This window comes from Motacilla alba, chromosome 26, assembly GCF_015832195.1.
Source record: "Motacilla alba alba isolate MOTALB_02 chromosome 26, Motacilla_alba_V1.0_pri, whole genome shotgun sequence".
Taxonomy (NCBI): domain Eukaryota; kingdom Metazoa; phylum Chordata; class Aves; order Passeriformes; family Motacillidae; genus Motacilla; species Motacilla alba.
Genome location: NC_052041.1, coordinates 2,558,691 through 2,582,128, shown reverse-complemented (window position 1 = coordinate 2,582,128; position 23,438 = coordinate 2,558,691). Strand labels below are relative to the sequence as shown.

Genomic DNA, 23,438 nt, shown 5'->3' with positions numbered 1-23,438 from the left:
CCAAGCCCGGCTCCCCTGGCGAGCTGCGTCTCCTCCGGGCAGCTGGAGCAGCACCTGCTTCCTCCGGCCCGTCAGACACGGGCAAGATGCTGCACCGGCCGCTGCCCGCCTGTCCGCACGGGGACACGGGACACGGGGACCCCTCGGGGCCCGCCGCCCCGAGCTCGGCCGCGACTGCGGGAAGCCCCAACCCCCGGGCCACCCGCTCGCCCTCCCGGCGTAGCCCCTGCCCGGTCCCGCCGCCCCCCGCCCCGTCTCACCGCGGCCTCGGCCCGCTCCCGGCCCCGCTCCCGCAGGACGCTCCCGGCGCGCACGGAACCACCTCCCATTGGCTGCTGTAGCGATCACTCAAGCTGTGATCCCGCCTACTCCCCGCCCCGGAGCGCCCGGAGCCGCTTCCCGTTAGTTGACGTGGCCGTCACTCAGAAGGAGGCCCCGCCCCCGCCGCGCCCCGTCCCGTTTCTCCGCGGCCTCGGCCCGCTCCCGCAGGACGCTCCCGGCGCTCACGGAGCCGCCGTCCATTGGCTGCTGTGGCTGTCACTCAGACCGAGATCCCACCCTCGCCCCGCCTCAGGACGCAAAGAGCCATGGCCCATTGGCTGACGTGCCTGTCATTCAGGCGACGGTCCCGCCCCCTTTTCCCTCAGGCGCTCGGATCCGCTTCACTGGCGAGGCTTTACTGAGCTGCCCCGGGGCCGCGCAGTCCAGCACGGCCCCGGCCCCGCGGTCCGGCCCCCGCCTATTCGTTCTTCAGCCCCTCGGCGATGAGGTTGAGCTCGTAGCACCAGGTCTCGTAGCGATAGGCCACGCGGATCTGGGCCACGTTCGTCTTCCGAATGTCATTGCCATCGGGCCCGTCTTCCTGGTAGTTTTCACCCAGGAACTTCACTTTCTCCTGCCAGAGGCAAAGACAGCGGTACCGACCTGAGAAGCCCCGCTGGCAGCGCCCGAGGGAGGCCCTGAACCCACGAGCAGAGCTGGTGGCCATTCCCATGCCGTGGGCAGGAGCACCCCGGCAGGACACACACTTCGTGGGACAGGAGACACTGCAGGACACCCCTGCGTGGGACAGGACACCCACGATGTGGGAGAGGGCACACCTATTGGGACAGGACACGCTGCAGGACACCACTGCATGGAACAGGACACGCCTTGTGGGACATGAGACACTGCAGAACACGCAGCTTGCGGGACAGGACACGCTGCAGGACATACCCCTCATGGGGCAGGACACACTGCAGGACACACTCCTCAGGGGACAGGACACCCACCTCGTGGGACAGGCCGCACTGCAGGACGCTGTTCCTGGCGATCTCACACATGTCACAGGTGCTGAGCTTGAACACCTGGGCAGCGATGGCGTACTCCTCCATGAGGGGCTCCTGCAGCACAGGGTTAGGGGTCAGCAGCCTCTGCCAGCACAGCCTGGGGAATCTTTGAGGGGAAACCCTCTGCAGGGGCTGTCCCACAGCCCCTGAATCTTTGGGGCTGGAAAAGTTCTTCAGGATCAAGTCCAACCTTCAACCAACACCCCCATGCCCACTAAACCATATCACGAAGAGCCACAAGTTCTCATTTTTTTAAAACTTCCAGGCACCACTGCCCTGGGCAGCCCATTCAGATGCTTGACCCCTGTTTCAGTGAAGACATTTTTCCTAATATCCTACCCGGACATCTGCTGGTGGAGGGGGACATGGCCCAGCATATGCTGGACCCTCTGCAAGTGCCACTGGCTTCCAAAAGCACCGAGGCCCACACAGTGCCAGCCCCACAGCCTCAGCCCCAGGGCTCAGCTCCCACTGTACCTTGGTGTAGTGAAACTGCATGGGGTCGTCTGTAGAAAGGGACACCATGAGCCCTTTCTGGTGGAAGTCAAGCAAGGGGTTCTTGGCGTACTCCAGGAAGAGGCTGTTGTTGCTGAGTGGGGACATGGCAATGGGAATTCGGGCGAGGAAGTACAGGTACTGCAGCACCGGGCTCTGCAGAGACCAGCAGAGGAGCCACGTTAGGGATGAAGTTGCTGCACCTTCCACCTCCCCAGGGTCACTCCTCAGATCAGGCCAGTCCCAGCCAGGGAATTGTGTGCAAGGAGAGATGGGCCAGCCAGCAATCAGTGCTTCAGGTTAAGGAGCACAAGAGGCCAAGGAGCTGTCAGATATCAAACTCAGCTAGCTCCAGTGATAACAAGCATATTCTGTGATGGATCTGTGAGGCTAAACCCCAAAATCTAATACACTGCTCAGCCACATCCCCAAACATGGCTGGAGAAGCCCAGGGAACCATTTAACATCTGCCTGAAGCCAGGCTGTGTCAGTGTAAAGCAGAGGCACAGGTAACTGCCGGCTACCTGAGGCAGCTGTGAGCGCTTCTCCTGCTCTGCCATGCCTGGGCTGCTCCTGGCAGCCTGCTCCACGTACCTTCTTGAGGTTGAGCCCGTGGGAGATGTTATCAGCTGTCATGAAGGCTGCCAGCAGGTGTGTGATGGCGCCGGCCTCGCCGCAGTGCGGGCGGAACAGGAACGTGTTCATGCCACGCTGCCTGGGCACAGGGAAGGAGCACTCAGAGCAGGCAAGCAGCGGGGTTGGGTGGCTGGACCCAACTTCAGGCCCAGCCCTGCCCCTGCCATGAGTCCCCAGGAATCCAGCTTGACCTAGGAGCACATTACTCCTTCTCTTTTTTCCTCTGTGTGCGCAATAGATGCATCTCTGCAATCCCTGAACTTTCTCCCCAGTCCATCACCCCTCCTGCCCAGGGGTGTCTGGATTGCTCTGGGATGTGATGCTCCAAATACAGAGCAAGGAGAGCCCCATTTCTTCTACACCAACTGAGGCAAGGCACGAGGCAGCCCCTTGGCGGGTCCCAGGCCTCACCTGCGCAGGTTGTTCAGCACCAGGATGTTGGCATACATGTAGTAGATGTAGTAGGTGTAGGATGGGTTCTTCTGGGAAGTCCACTCCTCTGGCTTTGGGCTTTTAGTGCTGAACATGTGTCCACTGTGCTTGGATTCATCATCCACGCTGTCAAAGCCCGTGATCTGCTTGGCAAGGCAACAAAAAGGTGCATCTCACACTCCCCACCTCATCACCCCCGGTGGGCTCACTCTGCCCCACCACAGCTCACCAGAGCCTGGCTCTGCCCCTGTGCCCTCCAAGGGCAGGGTGGGGCAAGGCTGCTCACCTCGCTCCTCACACCCCCTCCAGCACTGTCCAGGAGCAGGAATAAAGCTCACACCTCCCCAGGGGTTGGGTGCACAGCGATTCCCAGCCCCACAGCAGCCAGCCCAAGCAGCCTGACCCCTCCTGCCCTTCTGGCCATACCCCCCCTTCCCCGGAATGGGGCAGAGCCCCCGGCCCACTGCTGCCGTTTTCCGTGTCAGAACAGTACCCCATTTCTTGTGCACAAACAGGAATGTGAGTTCTCCCCACACCTGACAACATGACCACTGACACTCACGTGGCGGAGAAAAACACTCAGCTCTTTGTGGGCTTGGGGATTGATAGTTGCCTCAAACACAGGAACAAAGATATATTCCAGCATTTTCCCAAAGTGGGGGAGGAAATTCTTAGACCTGAACACATCACTGTGGACAGAGACAGGGATTAATTGCTATCAGAGGCACAACATGGCCCACTGTCCCCACAACCCTTTCAGGCATGAGGGATCTGTAAGGCACAGTGCTCCCTCAGCCCCACCGCACGTACTAAATCCTGGGCACTTGGATCATCCACTTCATGTTGGGGGAATAGACCCGGTGGGTGTTGAACCAGGTGGCCAGCTTGGCCCACTCCTCGGGCGACCGCCCGTAGATCGACAGCCGGGGCTCCGTGTGCTGGTACTTGGCATCCTCCAGGTCAGAGCCAACCTCCTGCAAACCAGAGCACACCATGGCAAGGGAAGCCAGAGCAGCAGCACAGCTTCATCCTGTTCTCCTCCCCTCTCTCCGTACCTTGATGATGGTAGCAAAATACTCGCCGTTGATGGCGTTCTCTGTCTTCAGGTAGAGGTCCCTCAGCTCGCTGGCCCCCACGGGGTTGTACTTGTCATTGAACTTGTCAAAGCGCTGGAATGTCTGCCGGCCCTGGAGCAGGGAGCTCGGGCTCAAACACTGCCCTCACAGCTTGGCAGGGAGCAGGGACTGAGCCAAACCCCCCAAAATGGCATCACCAGGAGCCGCTGCACCCTGACACAAATATTAATGCACGCAACAAGTGTGGGTGCACAGGGAAGGCAAAAGCCACGGGGGGAAGAGTGGCCCAAGAGTCATCTTACAGTAAATGTCCTACCACTTACAGCATGGACATCCAGGGAATCCACTGTCAGGTCGTAGGGGTGCAGTTTGAGCTGCTGGAAAAGCTGTTTCAGGGTGAGCTGTTTGCCCTTGGCGTTATAGACCACGCGGTCGGCATCCACGCAGTAGGACTTCTTGATGAAACGCAGAAGGTGCTTCTGGTTCATGCAGGCTGCAGCATGGATGTGCGTGTCCACCTGGGAAAACAGGGACAGCTCCCAGCTGGGGTGCTCAGGTGCCATCCCAGGGGGGTGAACAAACCCCTCAGGTGAGCACACTGTGTGGGGAGCAGGGCTCATCCCACCAGGTGAACACAGCCAGAGGGCATAGCTTTGCCAAGAGCATCAAAGACAGCACATCCCATTCACAGCAGCAATGCTGCTGCTACAGCCATGGGCTCTAACATCCAGTTCCCAGGGAGGGGCAGGTACCATGACAGCTCCTCTCCAGGGTCCCTGGGGCTCTAAGCCTTGCCTTTTACCTTCCTGCAGTTGTAGAAGTCACGGTGGGGGTTGTTCTTCAGCTCCTTCATCTCCTCCATCTCATTGAGCATTTCATGCACTTGGAACTTGGACGAGAGGAACTTGAGGCGCCGGTGAGCGTAGGTCTTCCTGGTGAGAGCAAAGGGCAGAACAGTCACTGGGCTCCTCACCCCTCAGCATGAGGACACAGATTCCACCTGGGCTGGAGGAGCTCATGCTGGCCAGCCCCGCTCCCCTGAGGTGCCTCCCCTGGGTCTATTACAGAGCTCTGAAGGAAGGCTGGCCAGCTGGGAGCCTACCTGCAGGTCCTGTCTCCAGCCCCTGAGTGCTGCTTTGCTTAAGACCCAAGCCAAGAGGGCTGCCAAGCCCTGAGGACACTTGTGCAGCCAGGTATGTCACCAGCGGGTTCCTCCCTCTTCCCAGGAAAGGGAGGGGGCTGCCCTGACCTCCCTCTGCCCACCGAGGCAGGGCCTGGTGGGTTGTGCACTTACACAGGCCCCTTTGCAATCAGGACCAAGAGGAAGTTCATGTCATCAACGAAGCTCTCGAGGCTGGGGTAGGGCAGGTCCTTTGGCTCATTTCTCTCAGCCGCTGCCTTGTCTGCGTAGACATAAACTATCCCATCCTTCATCTGCACGTGGTATCCCAGGTCCTCAGGGAGGTTCGCACAGTCAAGGGGATCCTGTCCATCCTTCACTGGTGGGGTGAACACTGCAGCAAAAGGAGAATTCCATAAGGCTGCCAGCCCAAACCTCCCAGGCCTGCCTTGCTCCTCCACCCCATGCAGCGGGCAGGGACACCCCACCAGTGTGACACCAAGGAGAGGGCCTGGGCAAGTGCCAGAGCCCTGCCCCCTGCTGAAGGCACCCCTGGGGTGCCTGGATGTACCTGGGCCGACGTTCCTGGGTTTCCAGGGCTCCCCCTCGATGGCACGCAGGTACTGCGAGGGTGTCTTGGGGAACCTCTGCAGCGACTGCTGCATGTTCTTCTCGCGGATGCACAGCGCCCGGTACAGGCCCCTGCACACCACCTCAAAGTCTTCCACTGTCACCTGCAGGGGAGGTGATGCTGAAGGCAACCACACAGCTGGAACACGGGTGTGTCCAAGGAACACACCCTGGTGCACCCAGGTGGAGGCAGATTTTGGTCATGGCAAGACAAACGTCAAAAAATGGTTTGGGCTAGAAGGGATCCTAAATCTCATCTTGCTCTAGCCCCTGTTGTGGGCAGGGACACATTCCACTGTCCCAGGGGGCTTCCAGCCCCACCCAACATGGCCTTGGACACTTCCAGGAATGGAGCAGCCACAGCTGCTCTGGGCAACCTGTGCCAGGGCATCCTCACCGGGAAGAATTCCTTCCCAATATCCCTGGCCTCTGGCAGTGGGAAGCCATTCCCCTTCTTCTGTCACTACATGGTATTGTAAAAAGTTCCTCTCCAACTTTCTTGTCATATCATATAATCGTATCATTATCATATCATATAATCATATCATATAATCATATATCTCATCTAGGTCATCATATCATGTATCAAATCATATCAATGTCCCACTGCTCTGCCTGAGCAGGGCGAGGAAGGGATGACAGGCAGAGACCCAGGCATGACAAAGGGAAGCTCCTGGTGGCAGAACCAGGGAATTCTGATGTCACCCCCTCTTACATTCCTCACTGCAGTCAGTAATGGACCCTGAAATGGAAGCCAGGCCTGGGCAAAACATTAAAGCTATTTTTGGAGCCCAGGCTGAAACTGAAGCAGGAACTAACAGATGCACTAACCCTGTGTGTCAATGATTTTTGATTTACTGCACAAACAAGTGTTTTGGGGAGCTAGAAGAGGCTGGAGTGGATTAGGTCAGGGAACCAGCACTCCCGGCGAGGACAGTCATGGCAGAGGGAATGTGCTCAGTGCCTGAGCAGGGAGGGAGTTCCAGATCCCCTCTGCTGGGCAGCTCCAGGCTGAGCAACCTTCCAGCAGGTTCTTAGAAGCAGCACAAATGTAATAGGAGGCTGAGGAGGAGAGGGAGGCAGGATTAGCACGGGATGTGATAACAGTCCTGGTCAAACGGCTCCAGGTGACCCTGCCTGTACCAGGGGCTTGGTGACTTCCCTCAGCTGTTCTGGGATCCTTGGATGTGCACAGACCTCAGACAGAGCTGTGTGCAAGCAGAGAGGATGGGACAGAGTGAGCACAGCCTGCCCTGCCAGGCCCTCCCTGGAGAATTCCGTGGGAATATTCAGCACTCCACAGCTCCTGCTAAGGAATTCAGCTCTGGATCCCCAGGGATGCAGCAGGGCACCCCCAGATGCTTGCGAGGCACAGTGGGAGACACCCTCCCCACTGCAGCTGGTACAGACTCCTGTGACTGACCCTGAAACTGGGCATGGGCACTGCTGAGGGACAGGCGGGGACCAGGGGTGGCCAGAGTGGAAAGGGAGCAGCCATGGAAGCACCTACCCCAGAGGCGTAATCGCCGGTGATCTGCACCCGCTGGAAGTCGGGCACAGTCTGGTACTGGGGGCAGGTGGAGCTGGCCTCCTCGGTGACAGCCGGGCTGGGGACAGCCCCCGAGGCCATGGGCGGTGCCACCACGGTCGTCTTCATGCGGATCAGCTTCTTCCTGCTGCGAGGAAAGGCTCAGGCAAACAGCCCCGTTCCATGGTCACACCAGGTGCAGGGCCGGGGCCACTTCCCCCAGCCATGTTCCAGCTGTGCACATCATGATCCCGCTCACTGGTGATTCCTGAGCACCTCAAACACGTGCACACAAAGTAGCCACAGGCTTTGGAAGTTGCATCTTTCCAAAGTCCCCAGGTCTCCCTCCCCAGCAGCTCTGTGGCCGTGGCTGTGCTGCCGCCCAGGGAATGGGCCAAGGGCGTCTTTCTGTCCAACGCTGGAAGCAGTTGGAGAGGAAATCCTGGAGTACCTGACAGATGCCCTGGGATTATCAAGGATTTATTCCACAGGTGTGGTGAGCTGTACCCAAGGGCCTTGATTTACATCCCCCCTGTTTGCTCTGGCCAGGAGGTGCAGGCTGTGCTCCTCTCCCTGCCCAGGCTCCTGGGAACTCACCGCATCTCCACTGTGGAGCTGGCCTCCTGGAGCATCATGTGCAGTGTCATTTCCTGCCGGGAGATGGGGCAGACGTCTTCCACGTCAAAATGAGAGATTTCCCCCCTGACCTCCTCATCCTTCACCTCGGAGGCAAAGACCTTCTCGGCGAAGGAGCGCAGGGACTCGTCCATGTCTGCAAAGAGGAGTTCAGTGTCCCACAGGGTGGGGATTCCCAGCCACTGGAACAGGCAGATGCCCCATGCAGGCAGCTCCGTGCTCAGCTGCCCTTTCCTCGTGGTCCTCACGCTCTAGAGAAGGCTCTGAGCTACCTCCCAAATTTGCAGCGAGGCTGGGCCACACCTGGTGGGCTGGAGACATACCCTGATACCCCCAGTACAGCAGGAGAAGTAAATACAGTCCAAGAATGCTGCCAAAAGGCCCAGAGAGATGCGGGTCCTTGGGAAGGGCAGTTATGGGAGCATGCACCGGCAGGAAGAGGGCAAAGTTGGCAGAGCCCTCAGAGCTCCAGGAAGCCTAAAATCCACTTGCTGCAGCAGTTGAGAGGAGACAGAGGCATGGATGGAGGCAGAGCTGGCAGCCCGAGCACTCAGCTCCACCATCCCAGGGCATTCCCAGCTGGGCACTCCCAGCCCACCACGTGCATCGTGCCGCAAAGGTGCCAGTGCCACCATTGCCACAGGGCTGGCTGGAGCTTTATGGAGGAGGAGAAGGAAGGTTAAAAGCCCTTCCTCTGCCAACAGAACGCCATAAAACAAGAACTCAAGGGTTCTGCTGGCAGCAACTCCCAGAAGCAGATGTTTGCATGGCAGCACAGGGGCAATGACAGCGGGTTTTGGCAGCTGGACACGAAGCAAGGTGAGGATCAGTGCCCAAGGGTGGACCTCACCATCGAGTGTTACACAGGACATGGTCACAGGTGAGGACCAAAGCAGAACAGACAGAAGGTTCTCAACAGCACTCAGGGTGCCAGAATGATATTTACACAAATTGCATATTTTGGTGCTGTATCAAAGGACCAAAAGGTGGGACCATTCTGTGTAACACCGATGGGCAGAGCTGGCACTGCCAGGAAATAGCATTTCCCCAGCTGCTGAAGGATCACCGTGATCATGATCTTCATGATCTACATGATCTACATGATCATGTAACTACTGCGTGGTTCCAGTGATCATGTCTAGGCAGTAACACAGCAGAGCATAGAGAAACCCAGCAATACTCACGTTTGTGTTCTGCTGTTTGAGATAAAACAGAGACAAAATAAAAGCTGTTGTCATCAGCCCCTCAAAATCTGAGCCTTTTAGCCTAGTCACCTCATCAGTCTTTACAAAGGGATTAGCAAAGTACAAGTTTAGCCAAATCCTTGCATTTATAAAAGAGTCATAGAATCCTAGAATGGTTTGGGTTGGAAGAGACCTTAAAGCTCATCTGATGTGCTGGGACATCTTCCACTGTCCCAGGTTGCTCCAAGCCCCATCCAACCTGGCCTTGGACACTGCCAGGGATCCAGGGGCAGCCCCAGCTGCTCTGTGCCAGGGCCTCCCCACCCTCCCAGGGAGGAATTCCTTCCCAAATCCCACCTAAACCCACCCTCCTTTGGCTTAAAACCATTCTCCCTTGTCCTGTCATTCCCTGCCCTTGTGAGAAGTCCCTCCAGCCTTCTTGTAGCCCCTTCAGGTGCTGGAAGGAAAAGGCAGAGAAGGAGCTGTCCCTTTGAAGAACACCAAGAGGGATATGCTGTCCCTTTGAGGAACACCAAGAGGGATGTGTTGTCCCTTTGAGGAACACCGAGAGGGATGTTGTGTATTCCCTGTCCCACGACGGAGCCTCGGTGATGCCTCAGCGTGGAACCAAACCCCGCTGCAGGTCCCTCCCACCCATCCAGCCCAGCGTGGCTCTGGCACAGCTTGTGCCTGGCACAGTCCCTGCTTTCCCTGCAGTGCCCAAGGTGGAGCATCCTCTAGAACCCAGATCCTGTCCCTCCACACCGGGCAGGCAGCAGTGCTGCTGAGGCCGAGCTGGCCTGGAAGGGCTGTCCCTGCACCTGCAGGGACACAGGGAGGGCAGCACAGCCTGCTGCTGACCAGGCAAGCAGACATTGCAGAGACTCAGAGCACCAAGCTTTGCTGGTTTTTGCCCTCCTCTGTGGCCCTCAGCCTGGGTGGTCATCTCAGAGATGCTGAGTTCCATCCCCCAGTGCTCGCAGCTGCCCTTATTCCCCAGCAGGATCAGACAGGACACTGCAGTGCCACAGAGCCTCTCTGCTGCTCAGCCAGGGTGGCAGCAGCATTCTGAGGCTCAGCCCTGCCCTTTCCCTCTGCCCCAGCAGATCAGGCTGCAGCTCTGGCATCACAGCTGCTGACTTCCCAAGCCTGTGGAACACACGCTCCAGAATCCTGACTCCATGTATTCATTTGCCTACAAAGCATCCCAGAAATGTTTAGTTTGACCTTTCATCTCTTTAGTGGATGGAAATTACACTCAGGAAGGTTCAGAGCCTCCCGCTGATGGGGCAGGGCCAGGCTTTAACACCAGTTTCGTCTGCTGGGACAGCCTCCCTGACAGCACAGCCCTGCAATCCCAAACACGCTGCTATCAGGGCTGTTTGGGGCTGTTATCACTCGGGGCTCTGCAGTCACCTGCCCCATGTCCCTCTGCCCTGCCCTGCAGAGCCTGGCTGGCCCTGCTCCTGCTCCCATCCCCTCCAAGCTGAGCTTCACCAGGGTGCCCGGCGATTCCTGAAATTCCTCTGAGCCCTTCCACTGGGATTTAATGATGTCATTACAGGACGCATTACACCCAGGAGAGACAGACAATATTTTCCATCAGTACAAGCAGAGGAAGATTTAAACAATAAGTTACTTCACTGCACTATCCAAAAACATCTCCAAGCAGGAAGAAAAATGCCCAAGGGCCCCAGTGAGGTCCCCTGGACACCACACATCCAAATCTGTGGGGCTGGAACCTGCCCTGTGGCCCCTTGGCTCACACTTGGCTTTTAGACCTACCTGGAATTCTCACCCGAGACATCTCAGCAGCGTTTGCAGAGCCTCAATAACACCCCAGAGTCCCCGAGCACAAGGGGCCAAGTGGCTGCCTGGCAGCACACCACTAATTTTATTGCTTTCCCTTCCCTGTAATCAGACTCTCCCACTCTAAAAGGAGAGTGGAGATCAACTGTGTGACTATTTAAAGTGCAGCCACAAGCACTTGCACTGAAACAGGTGAAAGCGGAGCTCAAATTTAATTAAATCTTGTTTAATTTAATTAATCAAATCAGATTAAGCTTTTTCTTTAAGTCAGGTTTGCATTTTTCATTTTGTGAAGTGTCACCTGGTGTCTGGCCAGATTTCTGCTTTCCAGGGCAGCTGCAACTTTCTGATGTGGTCTGTGGAATTCAGTCTTTTAAAAGAGACTAAAACTGATGTCTTCTATGCTGAAAAAAAAAGGTTTAAAGGAAATTCCCAATCAGAACAGGGGCTGTGGATAGGTGCAAACCGTGTGCTCTCACTTGAGCTGTTCTGAGGTTTTTCCTGAGGGAGGGATCTGTTTGAAAGCCTGGATTTTACCAGCGGGGCTGCCCAGATGCCCTCACTTCTTCCCAGCTGAACCCAACAAATAAAAGGAAGGTGCAAGGAGCCGCAGTTTGTTCCTGAGCTTTTCAGGAGCTGCCTTTTCCAAGCTTCGTGTCATAATGTTGATCTGATAATCAGTTCTGGACGTGGTGAGCCACAGCTGAGGTGTGCAGAGAGCAGCTCTCAGTCATCCCAGGGTGGGTCAGGGAACTCCTGCCTTAGCTCGGGTCTGGCACAGCAGCTCTCAGGTCGGGAGGCACCTCCTGCCTTCATCTGAAGCAGGTTGTTTCCAGCATATTGGCTTTGAGGGCTGTACCTTCCTTTAGGGTGTCCTCAAACCTCCTTCAGATCTCACCTGCAGCTGGAAAACACCTCCTGTGTGAAGAGGAAGGCCAGAATTTGTTGTGTCCTGCCTGCTGCCAGGATAACTCTGAGCTCCTGATTCACATTCCTGGTGGGAAGTGGTGAAACTGAACAGGTCAGGAGGATAAAATAGTTTTGAGGTGAAACAGAGTCTTCCCTGTTTGTGCTTCTATTCTTGATGGCATTGAAAAGCTGTCCTGGAATGGGACAAAGCATTTGGGCACAGTCTGGCTCTGGTTTAAAGGGTGCCTTAGGTCAGAGCATTGAAGGGAACACAAAAACCACCTGGAATAGACCCATTATTTGGAATTATCCATGGGATTCCTGTGCCACGTTTTGCAGGAGCAGCTGTGGAAAGCTCTTGTCTAAGAAGAAGGCTGGAATAGGTGAGAGGTCACCTGCACAAATAAAATAAAATACAGAGCTGGAAGTAACTGGATTTTGTCCTTAGAGGAACAGGAATCCTGTGGCACAGCCAGTGAAGTGAGGTGAGACCTGGAGCAGCTTCTCCAGCTGAGATCATTTCCACAGCATCCAGAAACTCTCTGCAAGAGATGTTCCCATTATTTGATGGGCACAGCTTCAAAACAAGCTGGGTGACAACTGAGAAATTCTCCAGAATTTAGGGAATTTTACTCCCTCCTTCCCTGTTATTCCCTGGAAATATAAAATCCCCTCCCTCCAACTGCAGAGGTGCAGCACCAGGGCAAAGCTGGGATGATGGTACAGCTTTGGTCTCCCTCTTATGCTGATAACATTTTCAGGTTCTGAATTCTTCTTGCTCTCACCCATCCCCAAGTCTGAGAGTCTCCACACCACGTCATTGTTTAACTGTTTTATTCAAGGTCTGTAAAATCTGTCTCCTCTTGTTTGCTCTCCCACAAGGGCTATAACAGCCCTTAACCCTCCTTGGGATCATGGGATTCACATCTGAAACCAAAAATGACCTTTAGGATACAGAGGTCATCTTCCTTAAGAGATTCTTAATGGTCTTTTGATCCCTCAGCTTTTTTAATCACAGGGTGAGCTTGGGTGGGCTCATGGTGGAAATCTGAGTAAAGCCTGGGCATGCTGTGCTAAAGTTAGATCCAGGGCCTGTGCAAACTCAAGGGCTGACACAAACAGCCTGTCTCCCCACTCTTTTTCAGCTGGAAAGTGAGGGATTCACACCCAGAGGCTTTGGAGTGCCTCCAAACCTCCCACTTTTACCCCTGAGCTGCCCTGCTTCCACCCAGGTCCAGCCAAGGGAGAATGGTTGGAGCAGGAATTTGGCAGCCTGGGTTACTGAGCAGGATCTTCCTCCAGCTTGCACCCACAGAGGCCGTGGGGCAAGCTTTGCTAGAAAATGGCTTAAATTCCTGAAGAGGAGGAGTCTGAACAGGAGGGGATAAGGTGGATCTCAGCAGGGCATCCTGGCCATGCTGGGCCTTTGATCAGGCACTGGGGAAACCCTCAGCAGATTCTCCTCTCCCCACCCTGTGGTGATCACACATCCTCTGAAACCCTCAGCAGATTCTCCTCTCCCCACCCCGTGGTGATCACACATCCTCTGAAACCCTCAGCAGATTCTCCTCTCCCCACCCCGTGGTGATCACACATCCTCTGGACAGACAGACAGAGCTCTCCCAGCATTGCCCTGGGAAGCTGTGAGAAAGCTCAGAGAAAGAATTAAAACTATTATTATCTCAATCTCTGCACCTGGCAGGCAATCTCTGTTTGTCAAAGATCTTGACAAGGAGTTGTCCCTTCTTGACCAGCAGGTGAGAGAAGATTCCTAAAGGCCAACCAGGTCTTAGGTCCACCATTGTTTCTGTAAGAACTGTGGATTTCTAGTAATAAAGTGCTTTTCATGCCTTCTGATGATGGAGCATCACCTGTATCACCTTTGTCCCCGATACCCCTTCGGTGACACTTCCCCGTGGCAGGCAGGAGTGATGAACCTGACTCCGTGTTCTCAGCAGGCTGATTTATTATTTTATGATCTGTATTATATTAAAGAATGCCACACTAAACTGCACTAAAGAACACAGAAAGGATACAGACAGAGGGCTAAAAGATAATAATGAAACTCGTGACTCTGTCCAGAGTCTGGCACAGCTTGGCCCTGACTGGCCAAAGAGTGAAAACAACTCCCAGAACCCAATGGAACAATCACCTGTGGGTGAACAATCCCCAAACACATTCCACGTGTGAGCACAACACAGGAGAAGCAAATGAGATAAGAATTGTTTTCCTTTTTCTCTGAGGCTTCTCAGCCTCCCAGGATAAAATCTCGGGTGAAGGGATTTTCCCAGAGAATGTGAATGCCACAGGTGACACCCCTTGCTCTCAGTCGTCCCCTGCACAGACCCCAGGCTGCTGCAATCTGCCTCTGTTCCCGGGCACAACCAAAACCAGGTCCTCTGCAGGGAGCTCCTTTGTAGGGCCAGGGAACAAACCCACTGCAGGGAAACCTTTCCAGCAAGCCAAGAAACCCTGGGGTTCTCAGCAGCCACCCCAGCTCAGGGTGTGAATGCTCTGGGCACAGGCTGGACCTGCCGTGGCAGGAACTGTGTGTCCCTGTTCCTGGGGGTCTGTTTTTAAATTCCTGGCATAAAACCCAGGTTGGACTCCAGGTTTCAGATGCCTGACACAAGGTCTGAGGAGAAACACCCTTGAAGCGCATTTACTGACTCTGTGCTCAGACAAAATTTGCCTTCTTGCATGAGGGAAGGCAACAGGGAAGTATTTTAGAAGACTGAATCAAGCAGTTTAAAAGGCTAACAGGGCATGGTTTGGGCACAGCAGTAATTTAATAGCTGGTTTTGCCATTGGAGTATGAAGTAAAGAACTGACTTACATTTTTTTATGTAAATCAGCATGAGAGACCCCACTGCAAACAGAGTCAGCAGCAGCAAGGTTAAAAGTGGACTGGAGCAAGCCTGTGGCAGTCTCAAGGTCACTCTGACTGCTCATTGATGCTCCAGGGCACCTCTGTGACAGAGCTGAGCCTGCCCCAGGACAGAATGGAGTAAATGCCACCCCACAGACAAAGCAGAGGGCACTGCAGTAAACCTCCTGTAACCCTCTCGTGGATCCTGTACCCAGAACCCAAAGAAAACAACCAAAGAATTCCAAGTTTATTCTATAAAAAAGTTATTTAGGAAGCAAAATAATTTACTTCAATCCGAACCAAAAGAGATGCATTATTGAAAGCAAACAATTAAACAAAGTAACAACAAATTAGCCCTTGGGTTAAAAGTCCAGATCCCAACATTTCCCAGCCATCCTGAGGGTTACCACAGGCACACACCCAAGGTCTGGGGTTTTTGAGGAGCACAGACAGGTCAGAATGTGATCACCCACGGGCCTGAGGCTGCTTGAAATCCAATTCTAAGGCTGAGCTGTACTAAAAATGATGGCAGCTTAAAGATCCTGGTTAAAATCCAAAGTCCCAGCAAGGACAAGGACAGAATCTGAGCAAGAACACGGCGTGAGGACACAGAGGAACAACCACAGGATTCCACTGGCCCCACTGAGCTGTGCTCAGCCACAGCAACAGCAACATTTGTTCCAGTCATTGGCACTGGGAAGTTCTGAACGAGAGCTTTACCCTTTCTTAGTATTTTAATATTTTTAATATTTTACCTCAGAAGTTCTTCACGTCTGTTCTGCCCAGTCAGGGCAGTGAAATCAGCTTGGCACTAGTGCAGAGTTGTGCTGTTCTAAATAACAATATTTGGACCAAACCCACTAAACCACCTTTTCCAGGGACCTGTCTGGTGCAAAACCTCCTGTGCTTATCTTCTGAATAATTTTCCCAAACGTTTGCAGGGTTTTGTCCTTCCAGTTCTGGGCTGCCACCAAACCCAGCGTTCTCTGTGAGGAAGGTGAAAACAAATTACAGCCATTCAGCTCACTCCTGACTAATACAACACCCTGATTTTGTATTTTTTGCTGGATTTGGAACCACACTGATGGACTTGGGAGTATCACCTGTGCAGGTCAGCTCTGCAGCACCCTAAAAACTGAAACAAATCCTAAAAACCATTCTGAAGGTTCCAAAGGTGACACAAATACAGAGCTGTCCTCAGCAGGGCTTCTTCCCTTTTCAGGTTTTATAGAGCCCAGGAGAAAGGGAACAGCAAAGAGCAGCAGATGCATTTTCCAGTCAGTTCCCACACATTGCTGAGGATTCCCAGCCTTTGGAGCCAGAGCTGGTACGTGCTGATGCCAACCAGAGCACGCTGAGCAGTGTGGAGCAGTGCTGTGATGATCCTCCATCCAAATAATTCTCCAGGTTGACCACACACCCTTCAAACATCAACTGCCAGAGGCTTCCCGTGGCCACAGGCAGCTGAGCTCTGGCCAGGAAACAAATTCCTGCATTTCCCAAGAGCTCAAACCCCATCCATGATGGCAGAATGTCACCATTCAGTGTCCTCACAAGCTCCACACTGCCCTTCCGGCTGGCTCTGCGTAACCAGATGTGCATCCCAAAAGCTTCTCCTCGTTTCCCAGGGGTGTTTTTATTGACAAGCTGCCCTTGTGCCACACAGCTCCTCAGGAGCACACCCACAGGGGAGGCTTTCACAGAAAATCTTCCTGACAAAGCTTTCTCAGCCCTGGCTGTGCAGGGTGGCAGCTCTGCCAGGTTTAACCTGCACTCATGGAATGGTCTGGGCTGGAAGGGGCCTTAAAGCTCATCCCATGGGCAGGGACACCTTCCGCTGCCCCAGGCTGCTCCATCCTGGCCTTGGACACTTCCAGGGATGGGGCAGCCACAGCTGCTCTGGCAACATCAAACAAACTGAACTCGAGCCAATGGTGCCCACAATTCTGCCCCCATTGTGTGTATGTGCCGGAAAATCATATTTTATGTTAAATTTTTTGTGGATTTAATTCTTATCAGTCACATCAGTCAAAGTTAAAATAAATTGAAAAAAGTATTTATAAGGATTTTCACAGATAAAGCAAATGTGATGGAGATTGATCCTCTTCATTCCAAGAAGAGAATTAAGACTGTAAGTAGTGAAGGAAGCAACATTAAAAGGAAAAAATTCTTCTCTCTCTGTTTAGATTTCCAATGTCCATTTGAAATGGAGCACTCCAAATTAAGATGTGTGACTGACACCAACAACCTGAAACTGAGCCTCCTGCCACTGCCCTGCTGGCCTGGCACTGACCAAATGCTCCCTCTGTTGGCTGAGGGCTCCTTCCTCCTCCTCCTCCTCCTCCTCCTCGCTGAATTCAGCTCTGCTGCCCGAGCAGAACCCAGCCCAGAGCACGAGGCCAGGGCAGGACCCAGCACCCAGGGGCAGGGAGGCTCTGCAGCAGTGAGCACAGCCAGGTAACCAGGGGAGGCTGTTCTGTGCTGGGAAGAACTGGCTCAGCTCACAGTTCCCTCAGCTGGAGGCTGTCCCAGTGAGCCCAGAATTCCACCAGTCTGTCCCCCACCTCCCGTGGAGCCATCCCTGAACTCATTTCCTTCCTCATTCTGCAGGGATGCTGCAAGCAGAAGCTGCCTCAGGTGCCTGTGGCAGCTCTCAGCCCTCTCCCCTCCATCACAGAATCCCAGGATGGTTTGGGTTAAAGCTCATCCCCTCCAGCCCTGCCATGGCAGGGACACCTTCCCTGTCCCAGGCTGCTCCTGGCCTCGGGCACTGCCAGGGATGGAGCAGCCACTTCCTGCACCCCTGACAGAGCCAACCCCAACCCCCCTCCTTCCCTGACAAGGAAACTCCAACTACATCTTACAGTCTAGAGACATTTTGAAGAGACTCTTTACAGTCTGTGGTAAGAAAATAATTCAGAATAAAACAATTTGCAAGTTACAGAGAGAGCTGAATAGCAGCTGTCCAAAGCAACCTCCAGTTACCAGATTAATTAGTGAGAAGCTGCCCAGAAACGTTGGCAGTTCATGTTAAAAATGAACAGTTGACAGGTTTGGTCCAACTTAGAAGAGATCTGAATGCTGCAGGAAAACAATACAGAATATAAACTGTTCCACCCACAAAGAAAGTAAAACACAGATGCAGTGTGTCCCCTCCCTCGTCCAAGAGTCTCTCAAGTGCCTGCTGGACCTTCCAGCCTCCAAATTCCTGCTGGAGGATCCTGTCAGCCTCGGATCACCCACAGCACACTTGCCTGCTTGACACAATGAGCTCCCAAGAAATTCCAGTCCTTGGGGTTTTCCTCAACCCAAGGGACAACTCCGAATCTTCTTAGCAAACAGGCACTTAGTTAGGAAAGGTTTTCCTTTTTATTACAGAAATGCAGGATCAGGTAGGTGGCACTCCTGGCACTGGAGATGTTGCACTTTTGCTGTACAGGTGCACAGAGAGCAGACACCCAGCTGAGAGGGGACAGGGGCACTCCTGGTGGCACAACCCCGTGTGACACTACCTGTGCCACTCCTCTGACAGCACTGCACGGAATCCAACAGACAGGGGACACACAGCACTTCTAGCTTTTACTCTAGAGGTAAAGTGTCATCTTTTTCACAGCATTTAGTCTCTATAGTTCTCTTTTGTGACTGGTTTTCTTCTGGAACAAACCCGGGTAGCAGAGTGAGAGAAGAATCCCAGCACGTCCCGAGGTGCTGCTGCTCCGTGAGCTGAGCAGGGAGGTAGATGCCGTGGATGTTCTCTTCAGATGGAGCACGCAGAAGGACCTTGTGCTAATTAACTCTGGTGCCCAGAGTCTGTCACTGGCACCCAAACACTGCAGGGATCAGCAGGAAAGGCAGCACGGATCGAGGCTCGTCCAGCAGCTGCACCTGAACCACGTTTTCTTGGCATCTGGAACAGAAAGGCACCTCCAATTAGCACTAATTAGCTCTGTCCTGCCCTGGGGTGGATGTGCAATGCAGCAGTGCACAGTGAGCTGGTCTGGCTGTTTTCAGAGTCACGAGCAACATCTTTCAGGGAATGGCTGAAAGGAATTTCCCTCGGTTGGGAACTCAGATTCCATTATTTGCACCATTTTATTTGGTTAATCCTGGAATCAGCACGTTCCAGAGGAAGAGCTCGAGGGGAGCTGTGCAGGAGTCAGTCACTCAGCTGTGCACACCCCTCTTTCAAGGTGCTCCTTCAGAAATTACACCTTCTCCAAACAGTCCAAATGGTTTCCCAAAAGAAGGAGACAGAAAGGAATGACACAGAACATCACACCAATGGAACTGGTGGAAACCATGGAATGTTTTGGGTTGGACGCAACCTTAAAGATCATCTTGTTCCATCCACCCATCAGCCAAAAGGGTGACGTGAAGGAAAATTCCTTTTCTTAAGCTCTGCCACCAAGTTAGAGGGGAATTTTTCTTTTTTGAGCGTTAAAACATTGTAGGATCCAGTTGGAGGATCCACTGTAGGATCCACTGTAGAATCCAATTTTAATTTAATATTTTTATATAATATTAATATTTTTATATAATTTTAATATTTTTATATTTTTCTTAAGCTCTGCCACCAACTTAGGCAGGAATTTTTCCTTTTTGAGCATTAAAACATTGTAGGATCCAGCTGGAGGATCCACTGTAGGATCCACTGTAGAATCCAATTCTCTGGGAATCAATAGGTTCTGTAAAAGGGGAAAACCCCACCTACAGCAGCCAGCACTTTAAGCCCCCCTGATCAGCTGCTGGAAGGCAAAGGAGGCAGTGCAGCAGTGGGGTTCCAGCTCACCTTCTCACATGACAAGGCAGGACAACCCCATGCAGCCCTGGTTCCCATCCTCGCTGCTGTTGAGCTTCTTCATCCGGTACTGCCGGATCTCCCTCACCAGGGTGTAAAAAGCATCTTCCACACCCTGAATGCAAACACAAGGTCAGGTGTTTTCTTCCCTCCAGCTTTTGAAATCACCCATCTGTCCATCCCAGAACCCCTGAATGGATTTGAAAGACGGAATTCTGCAGGAGGAGCAGCACCCAGCTGGCCCCGTGGCTCCTAAGAGGAGGAATCCCACATGGCTGTCCCAGCCTGACCCCTCCTGGGTAACAGCCACTGAAATAGACATGGAAAGCTGTATCTCAGGGAGGTTCCATGCAGGAAACCAGCTACTCCTTGCCTAATTTTAGAATTCTTACCATTCAGCTCTTCGGGATTTTCTGGCTGCTGCTCACTAATTGCACCTTCCCTGCTCTGTTCCCCTGCCCGGGGCTGCCTGGACAGGCCCACGTGGCCAAGGAGGCTTTGGAGAAGCCCATTAGTCCAGTCTGGGAATTCTGTCTGCGATCACAATCTGCTAATTGGCTTTCATTAACGAGCCAAGAGAACCCAGCAGGTCTGGGGTGAGCGAGCTCAGCCTCTGACACTGCCCAGGGAGAGCAGCTGACACTCTGCTGCTCCTCCTGCCAGCACTGAATGGGGCTGAAATGGGCTGGCATCAAAATTTTAACATCATTTGGAGCAGTAGGAAGTAGCTGGGTTTCTTTTTCTTCTGTGTGTTTTGTGAGATTTTAGAATAAGGTATTTATTTGTTATAGTTAAAATGTGGGTTTTATTTAAGACATAAGTATTATATGTTAGGAATTATTTTGCAGGCATTTGTTTCTTGTTGGGAGGGTTTTGATGGTTTTGGAGGTTTAGTAAGAGGGGGTTTTGGTGGTTGCATTTGAATACTTTGATAGTAAAGGTGAATTTGAACTTTTTTTGGGCATGTGTCGTTTTTTCTTGTTATGTAATTTTCCACAAAACCACTGTAGTCTCTTTATCTCTACAGTTACTGGTTTTAGCTATGTTTATTATTTTGAGTATTTTTTTCCTAGTTAGTTTAAAGTTTTATTTAGTAACTTCAGGGGAGTTGAAATTGTTTTATTCTCTGTGTTATTTATCAGCATGACCCACTTGAAAGGAAGTCAGGACGAGTCTGAAGTGACTCCTGCACTGGCCCAGCCCAGAACTCATTCAAGCTAAGAGTGAGTGGGGAAATAAAAGCAAAAAAAAAACTGTAAAGGGATTGAAAAAATGCTTCTCCTGTAAATAAGGCAAAAGCACATGGGAAAATGTCCTTGCTGCATTGCCCGGGAAGCAGTCAGGCCCTGGGGGAGCCTCTCACCTGTCTTGTTTTTGCAGAGGTCTCTATGAAGGGGATTCCGTAGCTTTTTGCCAATTCTTGGGCCTGTTTTGTGTCCACTGTTCTCGTGGGCAGATCACACTTGTTCCCCACCAGCACCATGGGCACGTCATCTGAGTCCTTCACTCTCTTGATCTGTTCTCTTTAGGAAGACAAATTATAAAAAATAAATAAATAAATTAGGAACTATTTTCTAACTATAAAAGCTGGTTTAGTTCAGTGTTCAAACACCCTTGTGCCACAAAAACATACTAAAGGTGAGCAGAGGGGGTCAGCAGGATGGCCAAGCACTTTGTGCACTTTGTTTTCTGTCCATGGATAACTCCATTTTGGGTTTCTCACCCATTTTCTTAGAGATGACGTTCCGTAGCTCAAATGGCATCTGATTGAATCCCAGAACAGCTTGGAAGAGCCCTCTGGAGACCACCCTGCCCAACCCCTCTGCCAAGGCAAGGCCACCTGGAACAGGTGCCACATCCTGGTGGGTTTGGAATGTGTCCACACAGGGAGACTCCACAACTGCCTGGCAGCTGCTCCAGGGCTCTGCCACCCTCATAGAAAGAAGCTTGTCCTCATGTTGAGGTGGAACTTCTTGTGGTTTAGTTTATGGAAACTAAACCTGTCCCTGGTCATCATGGAAAAGAGTCTGACACTCTTCTCTTGGCACGCCTCGGAGATATTTATATGGATTGATTAAAAAAAAAAATAATAAAACTGGATAAAAAACATCCCAGTGTTAACTGACTAAAGGTGGTGCTGAGGCCCTGGCACAGGGTGCCCAGAGCAGCTGGGGCTGCCCCTGGATCCCTGGCAGTGCCCAAGGCCAGGCTGGACAGGGCTTGGAGCAGCCTGGGACACTGGGAGGTGTCCCTGCCATGGCAGGGGTGGGACTGGATGGGCTTTAAACTCTCTTCCAACCCATCCCTGTCTGAGATTCCATGCACTGGCACAGAACAGTGACAAACCTTCCTGCAAGCAGTGGGAGATTCAATATTTGTCTGTTCCTGAGCCTTCACTGAGGCGCTTCAGTGCTTCATTCAGCCAGCGGCCCCGCCATGTCCCCTGTCCCCTGCTCCCTGCCCCGGGGCAGCCCAGCTGTACCTGTAGAGGTTGATGTCGGCGAAGGATTTGCTGTTGTTGATGGCGAAGACGCAGAGGAAGCCCTCCCCTGTCCTCATGTACTGGTCCCTCATGGCGCTGTACTCCTCCTGCCCCGCCGTGTCCAGGATGTCCAGCAGGCACGTCTCGCCATCGATCACCACCTGCTTGCGGTACGAGTCCTGCAACACACGGGCAGTGAGCCCTGCGCTGCTCTGCCACCCCAGGGGGCACGGGTGGAACGGAAAAACAATCATAAAAACGCAGGAGGAGCTTTGCCAGCTGCTCTGCAGAGGCTGTGGCTGCCCCTGGAAATGTCCAAGGCCAGGCTGGACAGGGCTTGGAGCAGCCTGGGACAGTGGAAGGTGTCCCTGCCATGGCAGGGGTGGAACCAGATGAGCTTTAAGGACCCTTCTAACCCAAACCAGTCTGGACTTTGTGATTCTCATCCATCTCTGATGAAAAACTACCAGTACCTAGAACTACAGCATTTTAAATATTACCCAAACAATCACATTTTAAACCATGCCCAAACTGTCCCATTTTCAATGAAACTCTAGGCCCTCTCATCCTTTGTTACAAAGCACGGAACTCCTGTTGCTTTGAAGAAATTCCTGCACAGGAGAAGAAAATAAAAGACTCTGGCGAGCACCCTCCGTGCGAGCAGAGCCCCGCCCTGCACAGCCCCGGGCCGGCCTTTCTGGTCGCCGGTGGCTGCTTTAGGAAGCCCGAGGCAGAAGGGGCGAGGCGCCGCTCGCAGAGCCCCGGGCCGGGCTGCGGGAGCTGGCGGCGGATCCGCTCCGGCCCCGGGCGCAGCTCCCGCCGCGCTCCCGTCCCGCGGCCCCGAGCCCGCACCGGCTCCCGCGGCCCCGCGCACCTCGATGGTGGGGTCGTACTCGTCCACGAAGTGGTTCTGGATGAGCTGGATGGTCAGCGCGCTCTTGCCCACGCCGCCGGCGCCCACCACCACCAGCTTGTACTCGGTCATGGCCCCGCGGCCTCGCCGGGCCCGGCCCGGCCCCGCCGCCGCCGCCGCCCCGCGATCGCCCCGCGCCGCTTCCGCCTCCCGCCCGCGCGTCACCGCCCGCGCCGCTTCCGCACACGCGACACGGGCGCGACACGGCGCGACACGGGACAGACACGGCGGGACACGGCGGGACACGGGAGGGACACGGGACAGACACGGGAGAGACACGGCGGGACACGGGAGAGACACGGCGGGACACGGCGGGACACGGGACAGACACGGCGGGACACGGCGGGACACGGGAGGGACACGGGACAGACACGGGAGAGACACGGGAGAGACACGGGAGAGACACGGCGGGACACGGCGGGACACGGGAGGGACACGGGAGAGACACGGCGGGACACGGCGGGACACGGGAGGGACACGGGAGAGACATGGGAGAGACACGGGAGAGACACGGGAGAGACACGGCGGGACACGGCGGGACACGGGAGAGACACGGGAGGGACACGGGCGGGACACGGCGCGACACGGCGGGA

The 23,438-nt window shown here is 53.9% G+C and overlaps 3 protein-coding genes across 5 annotated transcripts in view; all 3 read right to left on the bottom strand.

Moving 5' to 3' along the window:
* DENND2C (DENN domain containing 2C) overlaps positions 1 to 416 on the bottom strand; it is a 29,354-nt gene extending 28,938 nt beyond the window's left edge. Inside the window, 1 exon segment of the mRNA XM_038162438.1 lies at positions 261 to 416. Coding sequence (XP_038018366.1) covers positions 261 to 329 — 69 coding nt within the window. The 5' untranslated portion in view covers positions 330 to 416.
* Positions 417 to 656: 240 nt separating this feature from the next.
* AMPD1 (adenosine monophosphate deaminase 1) lies at positions 657 to 10,985 on the bottom strand. Of its 3 annotated transcripts, none has more exons than XM_038162439.1 (16): positions 10,851 to 10,924; positions 9,066 to 9,077; positions 7,843 to 8,017; positions 7,228 to 7,393; positions 5,659 to 5,821; positions 5,262 to 5,481; positions 4,770 to 4,899; positions 4,291 to 4,485; positions 3,947 to 4,078; positions 3,702 to 3,865; positions 3,454 to 3,580; positions 2,871 to 3,034; positions 2,418 to 2,538; positions 1,806 to 1,979; positions 1,272 to 1,382; positions 657 to 895 (listed from the first exon to the last, which is right to left on the bottom strand). In XM_038162439.1, the coding sequence occupies exons 1-16, from the start codon at positions 10,870 to 10,872 to the stop codon at positions 740 to 742; spliced, it is 2,232 nt and encodes a 743-aa protein (XP_038018367.1). In that variant the 5' UTR covers positions 10,873 to 10,924; the 3' UTR covers positions 657 to 739. The 3 variants fall into 3 exon arrangements, with proteins under 3 accessions (XP_038018367.1, XP_038018368.1, XP_038018369.1); XM_038162440.1 differs by having other exon boundaries at positions 9,066 to 9,074; positions 10,851 to 10,920; XM_038162441.1 differs by lacking the exon at positions 9,066 to 9,077 and having other exon boundaries at positions 10,851 to 10,985.
* Positions 10,986 to 16,633: 5,648 nt separating this feature from the next.
* NRAS (NRAS proto-oncogene, GTPase) lies at positions 16,634 to 22,998 on the bottom strand. The gene is made up of 5 exons (XM_038162699.1): positions 22,807 to 22,998; positions 21,933 to 22,111; positions 20,814 to 20,973; positions 19,442 to 19,565; positions 16,634 to 18,559 (listed from the first exon to the last, which is right to left on the bottom strand). Exons 1-4 carry the CDS (start codon positions 22,915 to 22,917, stop codon positions 19,446 to 19,448), a joined length of 570 nt encoding a protein of 189 aa, XP_038018627.1. The 5' UTR covers positions 22,918 to 22,998; the 3' UTR covers positions 16,634 to 18,559; positions 19,442 to 19,445.
* Between the last annotated feature and the right edge of the window lie 440 nt (positions 22,999 to 23,438).

What these genes read in the sequence shown, in the direction of transcription:
- NRAS (XM_038162699.1), bottom strand. Translation starts at nt 22,917, where the DNA reads ATGACCGAGTACAAGCTGGTGGTGGTGGGCGCCGGCGGCGTGGGCAAG. An exon ending in AGTACGACCCCACCATCGAG is followed by an intron (nt 22,112 to 22,806) that starts GTGCGCGGGGCC and finishes CGTGTGTTGCAG; the next exon opens with GACTCGTACCGCAAGCAGGT. An exon ending in GCCGACATCAACCTCTACAG is followed by an intron (nt 20,974 to 21,932) that starts GTACAGCTGGGC and finishes GTCTTCCTAAAG; the next exon opens with AGAACAGATCAAGAGAGTGA.
- AMPD1 (XM_038162439.1), bottom strand. Translation starts at nt 10,872, where the DNA reads ATGTCTCGGGTGAGAATTCCAG. An exon ending in ACTTCTACAACTGCAGGAAG is followed by an intron (nt 4,486 to 4,769) that starts GTAAAAGGCAAG and finishes CTGTTTTCCCAG; the next exon opens with GTGGACACGCACATCCATGC. An exon ending in TGAGTGTTTTTCTCCGCCAC is followed by an intron (nt 3,035 to 3,453) that starts GTGAGTGTCAGT and finishes CTTGCCAAGCAG; the next exon opens with ATCACGGGCTTTGACAGCGT.